This window comes from Macaca fascicularis, chromosome 20 (genome assembly GCF_037993035.2).
Source record: "Macaca fascicularis isolate 582-1 chromosome 20, T2T-MFA8v1.1".
NCBI lineage: Eukaryota > Metazoa > Chordata > Mammalia > Primates > Cercopithecidae > Macaca > Macaca fascicularis.
In genome coordinates, this window is record NC_088394.1 from 28,675,209 (window position 1) to 28,692,954 (window position 17,746).

General features: G+C 55.1%; 2 protein-coding genes, 1 long non-coding RNA gene and 1 pseudogene across 11 annotated transcripts; 1 reads left to right on the top strand and 3 right to left on the bottom strand.

The window, feature by feature from the left end:
- Positions 1-141: 141 nt before the first annotated feature.
- On the bottom strand, positions 142-3,497 carry ZNF768 (zinc finger protein 768). 2 transcript variants are annotated; one of them, XM_074026940.1, is made up of 2 exons: positions 3,410-3,497; positions 142-2,194 (listed from the first exon to the last, which is right to left on the bottom strand). In XM_074026940.1, exon 2 carries the CDS (start codon positions 2,187-2,189, stop codon positions 660-662), a length of 1,530 nt encoding a protein of 509 aa, XP_073883041.1. In that variant the 5' UTR covers positions 2,190-2,194; positions 3,410-3,497; the 3' UTR covers positions 142-659. The 2 variants fall into 2 exon arrangements, with proteins under 2 accessions (XP_073883041.1, XP_005591718.3); XM_005591661.5 differs by lacking the exon at positions 3,410-3,497 and adding an exon at positions 2,479-2,954.
- A 2,970-nt stretch (positions 3,498-6,467) lies between these two features.
- On the bottom strand, positions 6,468-11,789 carry LOC101866838 (zinc finger protein 747). 8 transcript variants are annotated; one of them, XM_045382622.3, is made up of 3 exons: positions 11,385-11,789; positions 10,578-10,691; positions 6,468-9,515 (listed from the first exon to the last, which is right to left on the bottom strand). In XM_045382622.3, exons 1-3 carry the CDS (start codon positions 11,746-11,748, stop codon positions 8,866-8,868), a joined length of 1,128 nt encoding a protein of 375 aa, XP_045238557.2. In that variant the 5' UTR covers positions 11,749-11,789; the 3' UTR covers positions 6,468-8,865. The 8 variants fall into 8 exon arrangements, with proteins under 8 accessions (XP_045238557.2, XP_045238556.2, XP_073883042.1 ...); XM_045382621.3 differs by having other exon boundaries at positions 6,468-9,518; XM_074026941.1 differs by having other exon boundaries at positions 11,512-11,695.
- Positions 11,445-17,114, top strand: LOC135968944 (uncharacterized). The gene is made up of 2 exons (XR_010583996.2): positions 11,445-11,851; positions 15,421-17,114. It is a non-coding gene; the product is annotated as an uncharacterized lncRNA (long non-coding RNA).
- Positions 13,540-14,752, bottom strand: LOC107128322 (ribosomal protein uL30-like; annotated as a pseudogene).
- Positions 17,115-17,746: the final 632 nt, after the last annotated feature.

Genomic DNA, 17,746 nt, shown 5'->3' on the forward strand with positions numbered 1-17,746 from the left:
GGTGGCGCGCTGCAACACAGCCAGACCTGTTTTCTAGCAGCAGCAGCAGCAACGCACTACCCAGATAAGGCCCCTGGCTACTACTGGTGTCTCCCACTTCCCAGGGCGCTGTCCACGCACATGTTTTAAGGACAAGTCTCGTTCACCACATAAAGGTTTTTATTGAACTCAAACTCAGGGGCTCCAAAGCCTGAGGAAAAAGAGGGAGGCTGGGGTTTGCACGCAGAGGCCCAGGCCCCACCCCGAGGCCCCACTCCCCACCCCACCTACCCTTTTATCTGCTCCTGACTCAACAAGGGTTTCAGCAGCTACCAATCTAAGCTAACCCACTCTAATTAGGTAATCCCCTGCCCTCCCCCCTCCCTGCTCTAGCACGTTGCCAAGCCAGGCACCCACCGAGGAGCCACCACTGCGAGGCCAGCCCTCCACTGACCTCTCTCCATTTCTCCCAGGGCCTCCCGCTGCCGGCCTGGCCTCCCTCCAACCCACTTCCCACAAGTCTCCAGGGCATGTCACTTCCTCCACCCTGGCCCTCTTCTTCCAGCATCCTCAGCTCCTCCACCCTGCTGCGGCTTCTCCACTATCCTCCCTAAAGGTTCTTCTAGTTCCCTGGCCCCTTATCTTCTGCCCAAACCTCCCACCCCTGCTGGGGCCCTGGGTCAGCGCCGGCCCGCCGCATGGGTCCGCTGGTGGCGGATGAGGTCGGAGCTCTGGGAGAAGGCCTTTCCGCAGTCATCGCACTTGTAGGGCCGCTCACCGCTGTGCACCCGGTGATGCTGCAGCAGCGTGGAGGAGCGGCAGAAGCCCTTGCCGCACACAGCGCACCTGTAGGGCCGCTCGCCCGTGTGGGAGCGCTGGTGCTGGATGAGCGTGGAGGAGCGATTGAAGGTCTTGCCGCAGTCGGGGCAGCTATAGGTGCGGCCTGGCAGGTGGGTGCGGGCGTGGATGGCCAGCACCGAGCTCTGGCCAAAGCGCTTGCCGCACTCAGGGCACTTGAAGGGCTTCTCCCGGGCGTGGCTGCGGGCATGGGGGATAAGGGCCGACCGCTGGGAGAAGCTCTTGCCGCAGATGCCACAGCTGAAGGGCCTCTGACCGGTGTGCACCCTCTGATGGCTGCGCAGGGACGAGTTCTGGCTATAGCACTTGCCGCACTCGGTGCAGCTGTAGGGCCTCTCGTGGCTGTGGGTGCGCTGGTGTCGCAGGAGGTAGGAGCTGTCGCCGAAGGCCTTGCCACAATGTGGGCACTTGTAGGGCTTCTGGCCAGAGTGAGTGCGCTGGTGGCGAAGCAGGTAAGAGCTGTCAGCGAAGGCCTTGCCGCAACGGGGACATTTGTAGGGTCGCTCGCCAGTGTGGGTGCGCTGGTGTTTGATGAGGTCAGAGCTCTGGGAAAAGGCCTTGCTGCAGACCTCACATTTGTAGGGCTTCTCACCGGTGTGAATGCGCTGGTGCTGGATCAGGGTGGAACCCCTCCCGAAGCTCTTCCCGCAGATGCCGCAGATGTTAGGCCGAGGGCCCTGCCCACCCCTGGCCCGGCCACCCCGCCGGCTTGGACCTCGAAGGGCTCCTGTGAGACCCAGGGGATTCTGAAGCATCTCAAACTGTGGTGTAGACAGCAGGGCCCCTGTGGGCATCTCAAAAGGTGGTCCTATGGGCAGGTCTCCTGTGGGCTGCTCCCCAAACCCCTGAGTGAAGGAGTCCAGGGGGTGAACTCCTACAGAGATATTCAAGGGACTCTTTTCCTCGGGGTTCAGAAGCATCTCTGCACCCTCCTGGAATTTGGAACTTTGAGCTTCCAATTCTGGGCTTTGGGTTTTGAGCTCAGGGTTCTGGGATTCATATCTAGAGCTCTCAGATTCATAGCTAGGGCTCCGGGGTTCGTAGCCGGGGCTCCGGGGTTCGTAGCCTGGGCTTTGGGGTTCATACCTAGGGCTCTGGGATTCAAACTCAGGGCTCTGAGAATCTGATTCAGGGCTTCTGGGTGCAAACTCAGGGCTTGGGGGCACAAGCCCAGGGCTTCGGGACTCAAATCCCGGGCTTTCAAGCTCAAATCTGGGGCTTTGGGGTTCAAACTCGGGGCTTTGTGGCTCAAACCCAGGGCTCTGGGGTTCAAGCCCAAATGGTATCTCTTCGACTTCATAGTCCCCAGTGCCTTCTTGCTGAGAAATTTCCTCTTCCTCATTCTCACTCATGTTGCCTGCAGGATCAGAGAATTACAGAAAATCCAGATCAAGTGAGACCTGGAAGGTCATTTGGTCTATTAGCAACCACACACCTCCCACCTCACAAGCAGGGTTGCTGGCCCCTAGACAAGTGCTGAAATTCCCACGCCCCCCTCAGCGGACCCAGGACACCCCAGTCCCCGCCTGCCCCTCCTCCGAGTCCCAGGTGTCCCAGCCCCGGGCCCTCGCTCCCTCCCTGGAGCCACAGTCCCTTCTCCTGCTCGCAGGTCCACTCCTCGGACGGGCGCTCCCTCCTCACCTCTGAGGGACCCTTCGGGGCTCCTCATTTCGTCAGAACTCTGCACATCCTGGGGCTCGAGGCCCCACGGCGACGCCTCCCGCTCCATCCCCGCGGGCTCCCCGTGCAGCGGCGGCGGCGATGGCGGCCGATCCTGCGACCCGGCCTGGGTTGCCCTGAGCCCCGGGGCCCCGCCGCCCGCCCGCTCAGCGCCGCCCAAGGGACGCGGCGGCCCAGCCCGAGCCCCCGAGGCCGGACGTCTTGACCCCGCGCCTCTCCAGCGCGCCGGGCCCCTCCCCTGCCCGCGGCCCCGCCCCCTCCCAAGGTCTCGGCCTCCCCGTGGCCCTCACCGGCCCCCGCGCGTCGCGGCCTCGGGGATGAGGGGCTTCGCGACTACCCCGGCGGCCCCCGGCCCCGCTCCCGCCCGAGCCCCCACCGTCTGGCCCCCGGCCCCGGGCTGGGCTGCGCTGTCCAACGGCCGCCCGGCCCCCTCCCCCGCACAGGAAGTGTCCGTCCGCGGCCAGGTCCCCCCGCCGGCTCGCGCCGCGGCCTCTCTAGGAGCCGCTGGAGGTGGAAACTCGTTGGCATTAACCCTGGGCTGGAGGGGCCCGGCCTCGGGGTGGGCAAGGACCTGACACCCCGGAGCCCACCGGGCTACCGGGGCAGTATGTGTGCCTATGTTCTAGGTCCCCGTCCCTCCAAAGGCCCGTCTGTCCATCTCCCTGGCCCCGCGTTGTCGGTGCGTGTGGCCAAGGGCGAGGCGACAAGCGAGACCAAGGTCAGCGAGAAGGAGCGACGCTTCCCGGCGCCAGCGGGGGCGGTGTCTCTCTCCCTCCCCTCCCGGGCCTCCGGGTCAGCTCCGGCAGAGCCTCGGGAACCGGGACGGACTACCCTTGGCCTCGCCGAGGTCCTGGAGCCTGGGACCCCCTCCTGGAACTCCGCTCCCCCGCACCTGCGCGCCCGCTCCCGTTCCTCCGGTCCCCACCCCGCTCGGCTCTCCTGATCCCCCTCCTCCCTCCTAGAGGGCTAGGATAGTTGCCAAGGAGACAGCCCCGCCCCGGCTCCCAGAGGAACCGCTTCTCCGCGCCAGGAAGCCTGGCGGTTGGCCGATGGGGCTCGTGCTCTAGCCGCCCCGCCTCCTCCAACCCCGCGGACGGCTGGGCGTTAATGGTCGCCAGGGAACGCCAGGCGCCTTCCTGATTGGCCGGGGGCGCTCTGGTCGGGTCCGCCTCCCCTGTCGGCCAGAAGCCCCTGCAGGAGGTAGTGGGAGGGATGTGTCAGGCGTCTCCCATCCAGCCGGGCCTGTGCCTTCAAAACTTTTCCCGCCCCTACTTAACCTCTATTATGTTTTATGAAAGCCAGAAGATCTGAGAACAGACACCCTTCCTCCTCGTCAGCCTCACACCCCTTGCCTGTCCCCTCCACCTTCCCCAGCGCCTGAGTTTAACTCAATCCCTGGCAGCCTTTGTCCCTGGTTGCTGGATTTCCTCACAGGGAGGCAGGATTCCTTCCAGGTGAGGGTGATACAGAGGAGAATTGGACTGAGAGAACCATCTGGCCTTCGAGGCATCATCTAACAATTCTCCAGTCTTGTCTGACTCGAATGGAGGCTTGCAGAGGAAGGGAACCTGAGAAACACTGCCTCGGGTGCAGCTTTGAATTGAGGAAGTGAGCCTGGACAGACAACTTAATATCATCCAATTATTGTCTTTTTTTCTACGTTTCGTGCTGAAACAAGTTTGGCAGCGTTCTTGACAGTTAATGAGCCCGATGCCCCTGTGTGATGCAGGAGCCATGGACCGTGTTTTCTTGTCGCCTACCCAGACAAATGAAGGGAAGAGAATGTTTGGGAAGAAGGATGGCCTCTTCTTCATGAAAAGGGATGAGAACAAGAACTTGGAGAATGCCAAGTGGTAAAAAGTGGAGAGAAACTATCTAAAGGCTTACAGGCGGGGCGCGGTGGCTCATGTCTGTAATCCCAGCACTTTGAGAGGCCCAGGCAGGTGGATCACGAGGTCAGGAGTTCGAGACCAGCCTGGCCAAATTGGTGAAACCCTGTCTCTACTAAAAAATACAAAAATTAGCCAGGCGCGATGGCGGGCACCTGTAATCCCAGCTACTTAGGAGGCTGAGGCAGGAGAATCCCTTGAAACGGGGAGGCAGAGGTTGCAGTGAGCCGAGATCTCGCTACTGCACTCTTGTCTGAGTGACAGAGCAGGACTCTATCTCTAATAATAATAGTAATATAAAGGCTTACAAATAAAATCACAAGAGCTCATCCCACAAATGAAGCGGGGAAAACTTTTTGCCCTCCAGAGGAACAACTTCCAGCTCCACAGCTCTCTCCCATCCCGATGTGTTTGTCCTGAAACCTTTGCTAAGAATGGCTTACATGGTCCAGTACTAGAGTCCACAGTCAGGACAGCCTACAAGAGGACAAGTTTTGGGAAGAGCTGGACATGGGGTACTCTCTGGTCATCCCCAAAGCACTCAGGTAGGAAACAAATCTCCACAAGATATTTTTCTCTGACCTCCAACTTGCTGATCCACGAAAATTCACACAGGAGAGCAGCCACACCCTAAAAATGGGTGGTGAGACCTCCAACCACAGCTCTGACACCGTCCGCTGCCTGCACTCTTATGAGCCACAAGTCCCAGGTGTAGCAGAAGCTGGGCCAAGACTTCACGCTGCCCAGGCACCCGCATTTCCACGTGCAAATTCAGCCTCACTGGCACCTGGAGTAAGAGTGGCTAAGTTCCAGCCAGCCTCCTCCAGGACCAGGGTGCCATCTAGGCATAGGGACTTCACAAGGAAGCCAGCCTCCACCTGACACACAGCCACAGCAGTGAGAGGCTCCAAGCCCAGTGACCCAACACCAGCTAATCCAAGGCAGGAGAAACTTGGGAGTCCACTGGCCTTGTCCTACCTCTGCATCCATGAGGATGAACCCTGCGCATGTCCTGAGTCGGGTGGTCACTTTGTTCACAGCATTGTCTCCTGGCATGCACAGCACTAGGGCAGAGCCATTCAGTGTGCAGCCAAGGTTTATGGTCCAGCCAACGTGGCCAGTGCTGCAGGATAGAGCGAGCCCTCACAGACGTTCTCAGTGAGAGGAGCTTCCGTGTGCATTGCTCCCTCCCCTCATGCAAAGCACAAGCCCTCTTGAAGGCCTTCCATCTGATGCTACAGGAGATGCCCCAGTGTACTGAACATGATCCTAGGTACCCAGGAAGACAGCGGCCACGGTACAGCGCCCTTTGGAAAGAACAAAGAAATGGAAGTCTTTGTGTATGCCTGACACTGGGGACAGGCCCCAGGATCAACCACTACTCTTGCAAAACGAAGAGCAGTTTGAAAATAATGTTTTGTTCCCAGCAGTGGTTCTCTCAAACTTTCACAGGCATCAAATTCTATCCCTGGAGATTCTCATTCAATAGATGAGGAACTGGGCCCAGGGAGTAGCTACTTTTTTTTTTTTTTTTTTTTTGAGATGGAGTCTCACTGTTGCCCAGGCTGGAGTGCAGTGGCGCTATCTCTGCTCAGTGCAACCTCCGCCTCTGAGTTCAAGCGGTTCTCCTCTCAGCCTCCTGAGTAGCTAGGACTATAGGCACGTGCCACCATGCCTGGCAATTTTTTTTTTTTTAATGTATCTTTAGTGGAGACGGGGTTTCACCATGTTAGCCTGGATGGTCTCGGTCTCCTGACCTCGTGACCTGCCCGCCTCAGCCTCCCAAAGTGCTGGGATTACAGGTGTGAGCAACTACTCCAGCCGAGAGTAGCTACATTTTTAAAAGATACTCAGCCCGGCCCTGCCTCTAGGTGGAAATATCTACACCACGAACTAAGGAGCTGAGAATGGGGTGGGGCTAAGGCTTAAGGGTTTCATGACACTAAAAAAGTTGATGAAAGCTGGAAAGTTGGGTCATGAGGGCAGGAAGCAGAGGAGTTGGAGTCTGGCTTCTGGGCCCTAAATAAGCTTTACAAACTTCAAAGCACTCAGAGACCTCTAGGTAATAATCATGGCACCTTTAATTGGCATACTCAGGGCCAAGATCTGGCTGTCAGTCTGGGCTGAGAACTGGTGTTGCAAGCTGGGCTTTCCCCAGGCTGTGTTGAGGGTTAGGGGAGGGGACTGGGATGTACACTGGAAATTAAAACCTGGTACAAAGGTATCTCCTACTGCCAAGGTACCTCTTCTCACCCCATGTGTCCCTGTGATAAGGTGACACATGAGTCAACCCACCCCAGAAAAGCTGAGGGAGAGAGACCTTGGTGGGGTTGGATTGGAGATGAGGTTGGAATAAAGTCAGTTCATTACTTCACTTGACACAGTGTCTTGTCTCCAAAACTTCTACCTCCTTCCAGGTTGACAAATCTGGTTTCTTCCTCCCTGGGTAGGCCAGACACAGGGCTGAGCTGGGTGACAGGCGAGGGTGCACAGGCCAGCAGAGGTCACAGGCCCTTGCTCTCCTTGGGCAGGTGCTGCCCATGGCTGGACTCTGCCCACAAAGGAATTAGTGGTAGATGGATAATGGAGTCGTGAAGTGCTGGGGGGATTCTGTGTAGAGCTTGGGGATACAGATGGGTACAGTTGCCACTGGCTACAAATCTAACACCAGGTGTTCCTGGCCTAGTCCTCTCTGCCCGAGATGGCACATACTTAAAGACAGCAAAGATGGCGCGTACCTAAAGACAGGAAAGATGCAAGGACTGTTTTGACACAGACATGGGTTCAAGAAATACTTCCCTTTCTTCTTTGCTGTACTTTAAACACCAAAAACACTAGAAGCAAGCAATGATGAATGGCAACGCGTGCTTGGTCAGGAGCTGATGGGATGAGTGGCCACGGTAAGTTGGGAGTTCTGGCTCCGGCCCAGCTCCCAACAACAGCGACTTTCTGAGAGCCTAGGTGGACTTGCAAAATCTTTGGATTTTTCTAGAGATGCCAGAAACCTGGATTTTGGTGCAAAATAACCTTTTAAATCTTCACCACTAATTGTTATCACTTAAAAACACTGCCTGGCCGGGCGCGGTGGCTCAAGCCTGTAATCCCAGCACTTTGGGAGGCTGAGATGGGCGGATCACGAGTTCAGGAGATCGAGACCATCCTGGCTAACACGGTGAAACCCCGTCTCTACTAAAAAATACAAAAAAAAATTAGCCGGGCGAGGTGGCGGGCGCCTGTACTCCCAGCTACTCGGGAGGCTGAGGCAGGAGAATGGCGTGAACCCGGGAGGCGGGGCTTGCAGTGAGCTGAGATCCGGCCACTGCACTCCAGCCTGGGCAACAGAGCTAGACTCCGTCTCAAAAAAAAAAAAAAAAACAAAAAACAAAAAAAAACACTGCCTGGGCCCAAATCAATACAGCAACTGCAGGCCAGATCCAGTACAGGGCCACTGGTTTTTTAAGTTGTGCAGCAAAAAGACAATGGAGGCCAGTGCGGTGGCTCCCCTGTAATCCCAGCACTTTGGGAGGCCAAGGTGGGCAAATTGCTTGAACCCAGGAGTTTGAGACCAGCCTGATCAACATAGTGGGAACCCCATCTCTGCAAAAAAAACTAAAACTTAGCCAGGCGTAGTGTAGCCCACCTGTAGTCTCAGCCATCTGAGAGGCTGGGGCAGGAGGATTCCTTGAGCCCAGCAGGTCTAGGCTGCAGTGAGCCCAGTTCACACCACTGCATTCCAGCCTGGGTGATGAGCAAGATGCTGTCTTAAAAATATGTAAATAAATAAACAGACAATGGGTATTGTGCTGTGGGAGGGTCAAAGAATAAAAAAGAAAAGGCCAGGTGAGGTGGCTTACGCCTGTAATCCCAGCACTTTGGGAGGCAGAGGTGGGTGGATCACCTGAGGGCAGGAATTCGAGACCAGCCTAGCCAACATGGTGAAACCCCATCTCTACTAAAAACACAAAAATTAGCCAGGCATAGTGTGCCTGTAATTCCAGCTACTCAGGTGGCTGAGGCAGGAGAATCGATTGAACCCAGGAGGCGGACATTGCAGTGAGCGAAGATTGCACCATTGCACTTCCAGCCTGGGCAACAAGAGCAAAACTCCATCTCAAAAAATTAAAAAAGTAAAAAGAAAAAACAGAGAAAACAAGGTTCTCCTCTACCTCAATCCTCTTAGCACCTTTGGGAGGAGAAACAGCTTTTGCTTCCCGGTATGGAGGTCTGGGGGGTTCTCACCTCAGCCCTGCCTCAGCAAAGGTGGCCTTGGAGAGCCCAGGGCAGCAGGGAGCAAGGTGCTGGCAGAAGAGGCTGTTGAGTGCCCACGTTCAGAATGTCCACACCCCAGGCCAGCTCTTGCCGTGGATTCTGGGACCTCCCTGCAGGCCGCTGCAGAGGTTCGGGCCCCTGAGCCCATCTCGGGCCTCCCGCAATGTCTAGATAGTCACTTTTGAGGCCTTCATCCACATTCCTGGAATATCTCTGGGTACAGCTGGAAGCCCACGGGTGGGTCCAGGTCCCCGCGGCCAGGGATCAGGGTCACAGACAGCCCCCCAGGGCGCCGGCCCCTGCGCCCCTCGCCCCCTGGCCGATGGACCCACTGGTGCTTGGCCATGCCAGTCTTCAGGCCGAAGCAGCGGCCACACTGTGGGCACCGGTAGGGCTTCTCGCCGGTGTGGACGCGCAGGTGCGAAGTCAGAGCCGTGCGGCGCATGAAGGCCCTGCCACACTCGGAACAGCGGTGGGGCCGCTCCCCACGATGGATGGCCCGGTGTTTGCTCAGGGAGGAAGCATGGCCAAAGCCCTTGCCACAGTCTGCGCAGTAGAAGGGCTTCTCGCCCCTGTGGCTGTAGATGTGCTCCACCAGCGTGGAGCGCCAGGCGAAGCTCTTCCCGCACACGTAGCAGCCGTGACGCTGGTCCGCTCGGGGGACAGGGGGGTGGACAAAAAAGCGGGGGCGACTCCGGCGCCGCGCCTTGGACAGCTGCTCCAACCTGGTAAAGGGGGCTTGGGGAACCTTCAGCCCAGGAGACCCGGCGGTCACAGGGACAGGCTTCTCCAGGGCTCCCATCCCTTCCCTTTGTCTTTCCTCTTCCTCGTTTCTGGAATCTGCTGGGAGATAAAGACAAGAGAGTTCAGGCTCGGCTCATCCTGGTCCTTGAATCCCACAGCCCGCGTGGACAGGGACAGGCCTGCTGGACCCCCGGCTGCCCCTGGGAGATAGAGCAGTGACACCTGTTCCTCGGCTGCTGAGCCAGACAGAGCCAGGAGGGAGAAACAGTCCATTCCGCCTCGGGACTGGGGAAATGTCACCGCATGGAAGGGCAGAGATGACATGAACATCTGGGCCTGATCCAGAAGGAGGAGCGGACACCTGGCGATATTCTAGGCAGAAGGAACAGCACCAAGAAAGGCAGAACCAGGCGGGCATGGCCAAGTTCAGTGGGGCTGGATACTCTGCAAAGGCTGAGGCAAGAACTGAAGGAAGGAAATGGGAGGGCGGGGTGGGGGGCGCCTAGGGGGCATAGGAACCATCCTGCAGGAAAACGACTGGGGCGGGGGTCATGATGTGGAGGTAGAGCCAATGGAACTTAGAGGCCAGGCGCGGTGGCTCATGACTGTGATCCCAGTGCTTTGGGAGGCCGAGATAGAGGATGGCTAGAGTTCGAGACCAGCCCGGGCAACACACCAGGACCTCCACCTCTTTAAAAAAAATTTTTAATTAAAAAAAAAAAAAAAAAAAAAAAAAACAGCCAGGCGTGGTGCCTAGTGCCTTTACAGTCTTAGGTACTCTGGAGGCCCAGGCGGGAGGATTGCTTGATCCGATTGCTTGAGCCCGGGAGTTCGAGGCTGCAGTGAGCTATGATGGCACCACTGCACCTCAGTCTGGGCAACAGAGACCCTATCTCTAAAGCAAAACAAAAAAGCCCCCAGAGTGTAGTGACCACGCAGAGGTGAGGACTTAGAGGCGGGTATGGCAGGGCCAGAGCCCCCATCACAGCCCCTTTCTAGGCTGCATCCGGGGCCAAGGCAAGGTCTCACCCTGCTGGCCGTAGTTGAGAAGGCAGTTCAGAGAGGAAACTGCTAAGCAGGTAGCTGGAGGTGGCAGAGGAAACCGGGATGGGACAGGAACAGAGAAGTCCCCATGGGACTTAGCACCCGATACTCCACCTGGGTCCGTTTCTGTCGGACACTTCGTCACCTCCGGATCCCGGGCAGCTGGATCCCATAGTTCGGCCTCCTCCTCCACCCAGGAGATGAGCGCCGGCTTGCTGCCTCCGACTCCTGGGGGAGAAGAACGCAAACCCCACGCTGTGGGGAGGCCGCCTGCCCGGCCCCGGGACCCCCAACTCCACGCGCAGCTCCCAGAGGCGCGGCAGGGCGTGTGGGGGCGCAGGGCCCAGGTGAGCAGGTGGGGCTCTCACCGAGCGCGCCCAGGTGGCCGTAGGTCTCCCGCATCACGTCCCGGTACAGGGCCCTCTGCGCGGGTCGCAGGCAGCCCCACTCCTCCCGAGAGAAGTACACGGCCACGTCGGCGAAGCTCACGGTCCTGGGCTTTCTCCACTCGGGTACTGCCCCGTTTGGATCCCGAGAAGGGAGCGGGGCCAGAGGCGGCGCCATGGGGACTGTCAGCCCCAACGACGAATCGGTCACCTCCCCTGGCCGGGCCTGGGCATACGGAACCTCCCGCGCCCGAGAACACCTCCCCGGCCCAGTCCCAAGGGAAGGAGGGAGGTCACTATAACCCCCGAGGGCCCACTAGAGGGGATGGAAACTAAGGGCCGATGGCTGCGAGTCCATAGTCAGAACTGGACTATTTCTTCAAAAAAAAACTGCGGCTGCGCGACCTCTCGACCTTTGCCCCTGCGCAATTGTACCCAGGACGGCGCCCCCCGCCCCCACCCCCAGGCAGCGGTCTCTCCGTGCCCTAATCAAAAATGGCCGTTGCGGCTACAGGCGCCGGCCTTGAAAACCAACCGAGTATGCTCTGGCCCCGCCCGGTGAGGCCGCACAGCTCAGAGCTCAGCCCGGGTTTGCAGAAACAAAGGAGCCTCCCACGGAAGGGAACCGTCGTGAACTCAGAAGTTAGTTTTCGTCCCTGGACCTTTTTAGAATCGGGCTCCAGCCCATCACCCTCTCGTTTTGTCCTCAGGAACGGCGGCAGCAGTCTCTTCCCAATGTTGAGAGCAAAAAGTGTGAACCCAGAAATTCCGAGATAGATCTCAATTTCTTGCCAAGGTTGACGACACGCGCGTGACAGCCTCAGGAAGTCCTCACGACATGTGCCCAAGGTGGTCGGGACACAGCTTAGTTTTATACATTTTATGGAGACATGAGACATCAATCAGTGTATGTAAGTACATTGGTTCTGTCTGGAAAGGCGGGACAACTTGAAGCAAAGGCAGGAAGACTCGAAGCAGGGAGGGGCTTCCAGGAAACTGAAGGTGAGGCACAAACGGTTGCATTCTTTGGAGTTTCTGATTAGCGTTTCCAGAGGATGCAATCAGATATCCATCTATGTCAGCCAGCAAAGGGGTGACTTTGAATAGAATGGGAGGCAGGTTGGCCCTAAGCAGTTCCCAGCGTGACTTTTACCTTTAGGGTAGTGATTTGGGGGCCCCAAGATTTATTTTCCTTTCACAAAAGCCATGGAGTGGATACAGGAGACCCTCCTCTATGGTAGGCTTGTTGGAGCTTGAAATCCTTGGAGCTTCTAGATGGCGGAAGCAGCCAGGAGAGTAGGGTAAGGTTGAGAAGGTCAGAGGGTCCTCTCTTCTAGGAGTTTCTCCCATGTGCTGTGCAGGACGCCTCCCGACCGCCGGTCTCCCTCTAGCTGCAGCCAGGCTCTCGGCTCCCCTCAGGTCCTGCCCCTACGCGGATGGCCCAAGACTCCTCCGCTCAAAACCAGCTCATCCCTTTCTTACCCCAACCTGCTTCCCCTGGGATCTTTATGTCAGTAAATGTCGCCAGCTCTCCCACCAGACCTCCGTCTCACACTTCCTGATGGCCTACTCTGTGCTCCACCTGACTTCATACATGTCCTGTGTACTGGAGTCAGAGTAATCTCCAAGGCGTCTTTTAGCTCTTAGTGGGCTCTTCAGTTGAATCTAGGCCTAGATTGAGAATCATCTGTAATCCTATCTACTGGGAGGTCGAGGCACAAGCATCTCTTGAGTCCAAGAGAATGAGATCCGCCTGCTCAACTTAGGAGACCCTGTCTCAAAAATAAATAAGAAAAAAGGAAAGAATACAAATTGTATCTGTTTTACATGTACTCAGGGATCTTCACAAGACAGAGCAGTCAGAAAAAATGGCTGAAGCCAAGTTTTGCTTTTATATTTCTTTTTTTTTCTTTCTTTCTTTTTTTTCAGAGACAAGTGAACATTTATTTTTATGGCTTTCTTCCTATGTGTATTTCAAGTCTTTTTCAAAACAAGGCCCCAGGACTCTCCAGATTCAGTTATGTCCTTGGGCTTGGTCGGCTGCTGCAGGAGCCTTAAGGAGCCTTTTACAAATGCTAGAGTTACTCATTTATCAACATTAAACCCTAGGATAGATGCAACAGAGCAAGACTCCTTCCTCCATGGAATGTGCTGATTTCAGATGACGTGGCACCCAATGTAGAAAATGCTGGAAGTTTTCCTTGGAACTGCACTGTGATGAGAAGTGCTTGCCATGAACATAAGCTACTGTCTTTTCTTTTCTTTTTTTGAGATGGAGTTTTGCTCTCGTTGCCCAGGCTGGAGCGCAATGGTGTGATCTCTGCTCACCACAACCTCCGCCTCCTAGGTTCCAGCGGTTCTCCCACCTTAGCCTCCCGAGTAGCTGGGATTACAGGCATGCGCCACCACGCCCAGCTAATTTTTATATTTTTACTAAAGACGGCATTTCTCCATGTTGGTCAGGCTGGTCTCAAACTCCTGACCTCAGGTGATACGCCCGCCTCAGCCTCCCAAAGTGTTGGGATTATAGGCTTGAGCCATCGCGCCTGGCCAGCTACTGTCTTTTCTTTTCAGTTTTTGAAGATAAAGCAGGAAATAATCTCTGAAGTACTTGATAAAAATTCCCAAAACAACAAAAACACATGCTTCCACTTCATTGATAAAAATTTATCGCAGTTTGGCACCTGAGTCTAGTTCAGCTGACAGATGAGCTGATTGATGCATTCACCCTGATAACCAGGTGTGCCCATCTCCTTGAAGAAGCCCACTCTATTTTTGGTAGCATCTTGGGCCACTGAGAGGTGGAAAGGACGCAAGAACCATGAGAGCTCCTGGAAATGCTTCCCTGGGAAGGCAATTTAATGAATGAGGTCTTCCAAGCAAATGACACCAAACTTCCCCAGGTCCTCTTCAATCACTGTGTTGTCTGTCAGAGGGATGGTCTTCCTCTTCTTTTTCTTTTTTTTTTTGAGACAGAGTTTTACTCTGTCGCCCAGGCTAGAGTGCAGTGGCGTGATCTCGGCTCACTGCAAGCTCTGCCTCCCGGGTTCACGCCATTCTCCTGCCTCAGCCTCCCGAGTAGCTGGGACTACAGGTGCCCGCCAACATGCCTGGCTAATTTTTTGTATTTTTAGTAGAGATGGGGTTTCACCGTGTTAGCCAGGATGGTCTCGATTTCCTGACCTCGTGATTCACCCGCCTCGGCCTCCCAAGGTGCTGGGATTACAGGCATGCGCCACCACACCTGGCCGATGGTCTTATTCTTGACCTTGGCTGGTCCATGTTTCAAAATGAGTTCCCAGACAGACTTCAGATTTGGAAATCCTCAGGTCACATAAGGTTCCACTATACGTAGCGTTTTTAGGTTCTAGGGGGTGACTTTTTACAAAGACACCACTAAAAATTTTCTTTAGGCGAAGTCTTGCAATGGTTCTCTGCACCAGTAAACTCACACCATCAATCCTTTTGATGCATACAACAAAGGCCAAGGAATGTTTATCTGGCAATTCCAAGGCATGAGGTTTCGCTTCTAGTCGTCTGAGATGCACCTTGTCACGTTTCTCCTGCCAGGAATCATGTAGGAATGATTCCAGTCGCTTAAACCTGAGCCCTTTTCCTTTCCTCTGCTCCTTCTTTGCCAAAAGTGCCTGCTTTGCCTGGGTGGCTTTGAGGGCTTGATAAGACCTCCTATTTTTCAGGAGATTTTCTGGAACCAAAAGGATTTTTCTTTGCTCTTGCTCCGCCATCTTTCTAGTGGTGCAGCTACTGATCATTTTCTTTCTTTTGTTTCTTTCTTTCTTTCTCTTTCTTTCTTTCTCTTTCTTTCCTTCTTTCTTTTCTTTTCTTTTCTTTCTTTTTCTTTTTTTTTGACGAAGGCTCGCTTTGTCGCCCACGCCACTGCGCCCGGCCTATATTTCTTAAAGAACTATAATTTTTATTTTTTTTATTTTTTTGAGATGGAGTTTCGCTCTTGTTGCCCAGGCTGGAGTGCACTGGCGCAATCTCGGCTTACTGCAACCTCTGCCTCCCGGGTTCAAAGGATTCTCCTGCCTCAGCACCCTGGATAGTTGAGACTACAGGCATGCACCACCACACCCAGCTAATTTTGTATTTTTAGTAGAGATAGGGTTTCACCATGTTGGTCAGGCTGGTCTTGAACTCCTGACCTCAGGCAATCCACCCACCTTGGCCTCCCAGAGTGCTGGGATTACAGGTGTGAGCCACTGCGCCCGGCCAAGGACAATAAATTTTAAAAGAAATGACAGGACAAAGAAAATCTGGCTGGGGCAGTAAAATTTTCAAGGGGAGATCTATGTTGGGGAGAGGGTGTGAAACAGGTGGAAGATATGGATTACTTTGTTAAGTGTGTTTATTCTGGTCCCTTGTGGACTCTAAGGGCTATTTTCTCACCCTGGGGAGCAGAGGCAAAAAGTTTGGGAGGGGCATAAGGATTCAGTGTTGCCCAGGGGGTGTGGTCCCAGCCCTAGGTCTCCCAGGCTCTCAGGCCTCTGAAGGACACAAGAGAAAACTGAAAACTTCCCTTAAAAGCAATGACATTTCTTCTCTTACAGTGCCCACCCCTCAGCATGGTGCCTATCACCCACAGTCTGGAAGAGCTCTGGGAGGTGCTGGAAGCTCCCGTGGGGGTCTGGACCCTCCTGGGAAAGAACCAGGGGCAGAGTTCACAATCCTGGAGGTCAGCCTCTGAGGCCCATGTCACCAGGCCAGTGGATCCACTGAATGGCCCCTGGCTCAAGCATTGCCAGCAGTGGGGACAGGCGAAGGAGCACAGGCCCACTGGGCAGCAGGAAGCAGGGGTGGACCTCGCTGTGGGAGAAGTGGGTGCTGTACCAGCTGCGGGAAAAAGGTCACTCCCCGGAGTACCTGGGGCCTGGCTGAAGGTACTGGCGAAGTGTGGCTGCACTGGGGACAGGAATGAGGTACTGGGTGAATGCCAGATGTTGATGCCGGGCAGAGACTGCAGGTTTGGGGAAGGTCTGGCTGCAGGGAGCCTTGGCCAAAAGCTCAGAGACCAGGTCAGTGTTTCTGACGCCAAGGGCTTATGACAGCTCCCAAAGAGACTCCTGCTGGTCCCTTCCAAATGTGTTATTTTTCTGAGCGGCCACTGGGAAACTGCTGATTCAATACTTACCTCTTGCCTTGTCAACTCCCCAAGGCCTACTCATATTCAACCTTCACAACAGCAGCATTCAGATGGGTACCCCTGAGAGCCACCCTCATCCCCCACCCCCAGACAGTGCTGGCCAACTGAGGAGCTCACCAGGCAGTGACATTCCCGCATGCCTCAAGGCCAACCAGAGGAGCCGCCATCAACCACACAGGCAGCTGTTCCAGGGCCCAGGGGCCTGGAGAGAGAAAGGTGAACTTTCTTCATCCTAAACTTGAATTCACGCACTGCCACTGAATGGGCCGATTCATAGCATGGCCTGACTGGAGTCCCATGGAATGTCACCAGTCAAATTAAGTGCTGGGCGTGGTGCCTCATGCCTGTAATCCCAGCACTTTGGGAGGCCAAGGAGGGTGGATCACCTGAGATTAGGAGTTCAAGAGCAGCCTGGCAAACATGGTGAAACCCCATCTCTACTAAAAATACAAAAATTAGCTGGGTGTGGTGGCACATGCCTGTAATCCCAGCTACGCCAGAGGCTGAGTCAGGAGAATGGCACGAACCCGGGAGGCAGAGGTTGCAGTGAGCTGAGATCACACCGCTGCACCCGAGCCTTGGTGACAGAGTGAAACCCTGTCTTTAAAAAGAAAGAAAAAAAAAAAGGCCGAGCACGGTGGCTCACACCTGTAATCTCAGCACTTTGGGAGGCTGAGGCAGGCCAATCAACTGAGGTCGGGAGTTTGAGACCAGTCTGACCAACATGGAGAAACCCCATCTCTACTAAAAATACAAAATTAGCCAGTCGTGATGGCGCAAGCCTGTAATCCCAGCTACTCAGGAGGCTGAGGCAGGAGAATCACTTGAACCCAGGAGACGGAGGTTGTGGTGAGCTAAGATTGTGCCATTGCACTCTAGCCTGGGCAACAAGAGCGAAACACCATCAAAAAAAAGAAAAGAAAGAAAAAAAGAAAGAAGGAAAGGAAAAAGAAGCCCAGTCTGGGCCAGGTGTGGTGCCTCACACCTGTAATCCCAGCACTTTGTGAGGCTGAGCTGGGGTAGATCCCCTGAGGTCAGGAGTTCATGACCAGCCTGGCCAACATGGTGAAACCGTGTCTCTACTAAAAATAAAAATAAAAATTAGCCAGGTGTGGTGGCAGGTGCCTGTAATCCCAGCTACTCGGGAGGCTGAGGCAGGAGAATCACTTGAACCTGGGAGGCGGAGGCTGCAGTGAGCAGAGATCGCTCTACTGCCCTCCAGCCTGGTCAGCAGAGCGAGACTGTCTCAAAAAAAAAAAAAAAAAAATTTTGTAGCAGGACGAGCCAGACAAGAACCCCTCAGACACCGAATTGTGAAAGAAAGGGCTTTATTCAGCTGGGAGCATCAGCGGACTCACATCTCCAAAAACCGAGCTCCCCAAGTAAGCAATTCCTGTTCCTTTTAAGGGTTCACAACTATAAGGGGGTCTGCATGAGGGGGTCGTGATCGACTGAGCAAACAGTGGGTGGTGACAGGGAGCTGCACGCGCCAGTAATCAGAAAGGAACAGAACAGGACTGGGATTTTTTTACAATGCTTTTCCATACAATGCCTGGAATCTATAGATAACACAAGCAGTCAAGTCAGGGTTTTTTGTGTTTTTTTGTTTTGTTTTTTTGAGTTGGAGTCTTGCTCTGTCACCCAGGCTGGAGTGCAGTGGTGCGATCTCGGCTCACTGCAACCTCCACCTCCCAGGTTCAAGCAATTCTCCTGCCTCAGCCTCCTGAGTAGCT

What these genes read in the sequence shown, in the direction of transcription:
- LOC101866838 (XM_045382621.3), bottom strand. Translation starts at nt 11,748, where the DNA reads ATGTCTCATGTCTCCATAAAATGTATAAAACTAAGCTGTGTCCCGACC. An exon ending in GCGGGGCCAGAGCATACTCG is followed by an intron (nt 10,692 to 11,384) that starts GTTGGTTTTCAA and finishes CTTCTCCCCCAG; the next exon opens with GAGTCGGAGGCAGCAAGCCG. An exon ending in TCCGACAGAAACGGACCCAG is followed by an intron (nt 9,519 to 10,577) that starts GTGGAGTATCGG and finishes TTTATCTCCCAG; the next exon opens with CAGATTCCAGAAACGAGGAA.
- ZNF768 (XM_005591661.5), bottom strand. Translation starts at nt 2,566, where the DNA reads ATGGAGCGGGAGGCGTCGCCGTGGGGCCTCGAGCCCCAGGATGTGCAG. An exon ending in CCCCGAAGGGTCCCTCAGAG is followed by an intron (nt 2,195 to 2,478) that starts GTGAGGAGGGAG and finishes CTGATCCTGCAG; the next exon opens with GCAACATGAGTGAGAATGAG.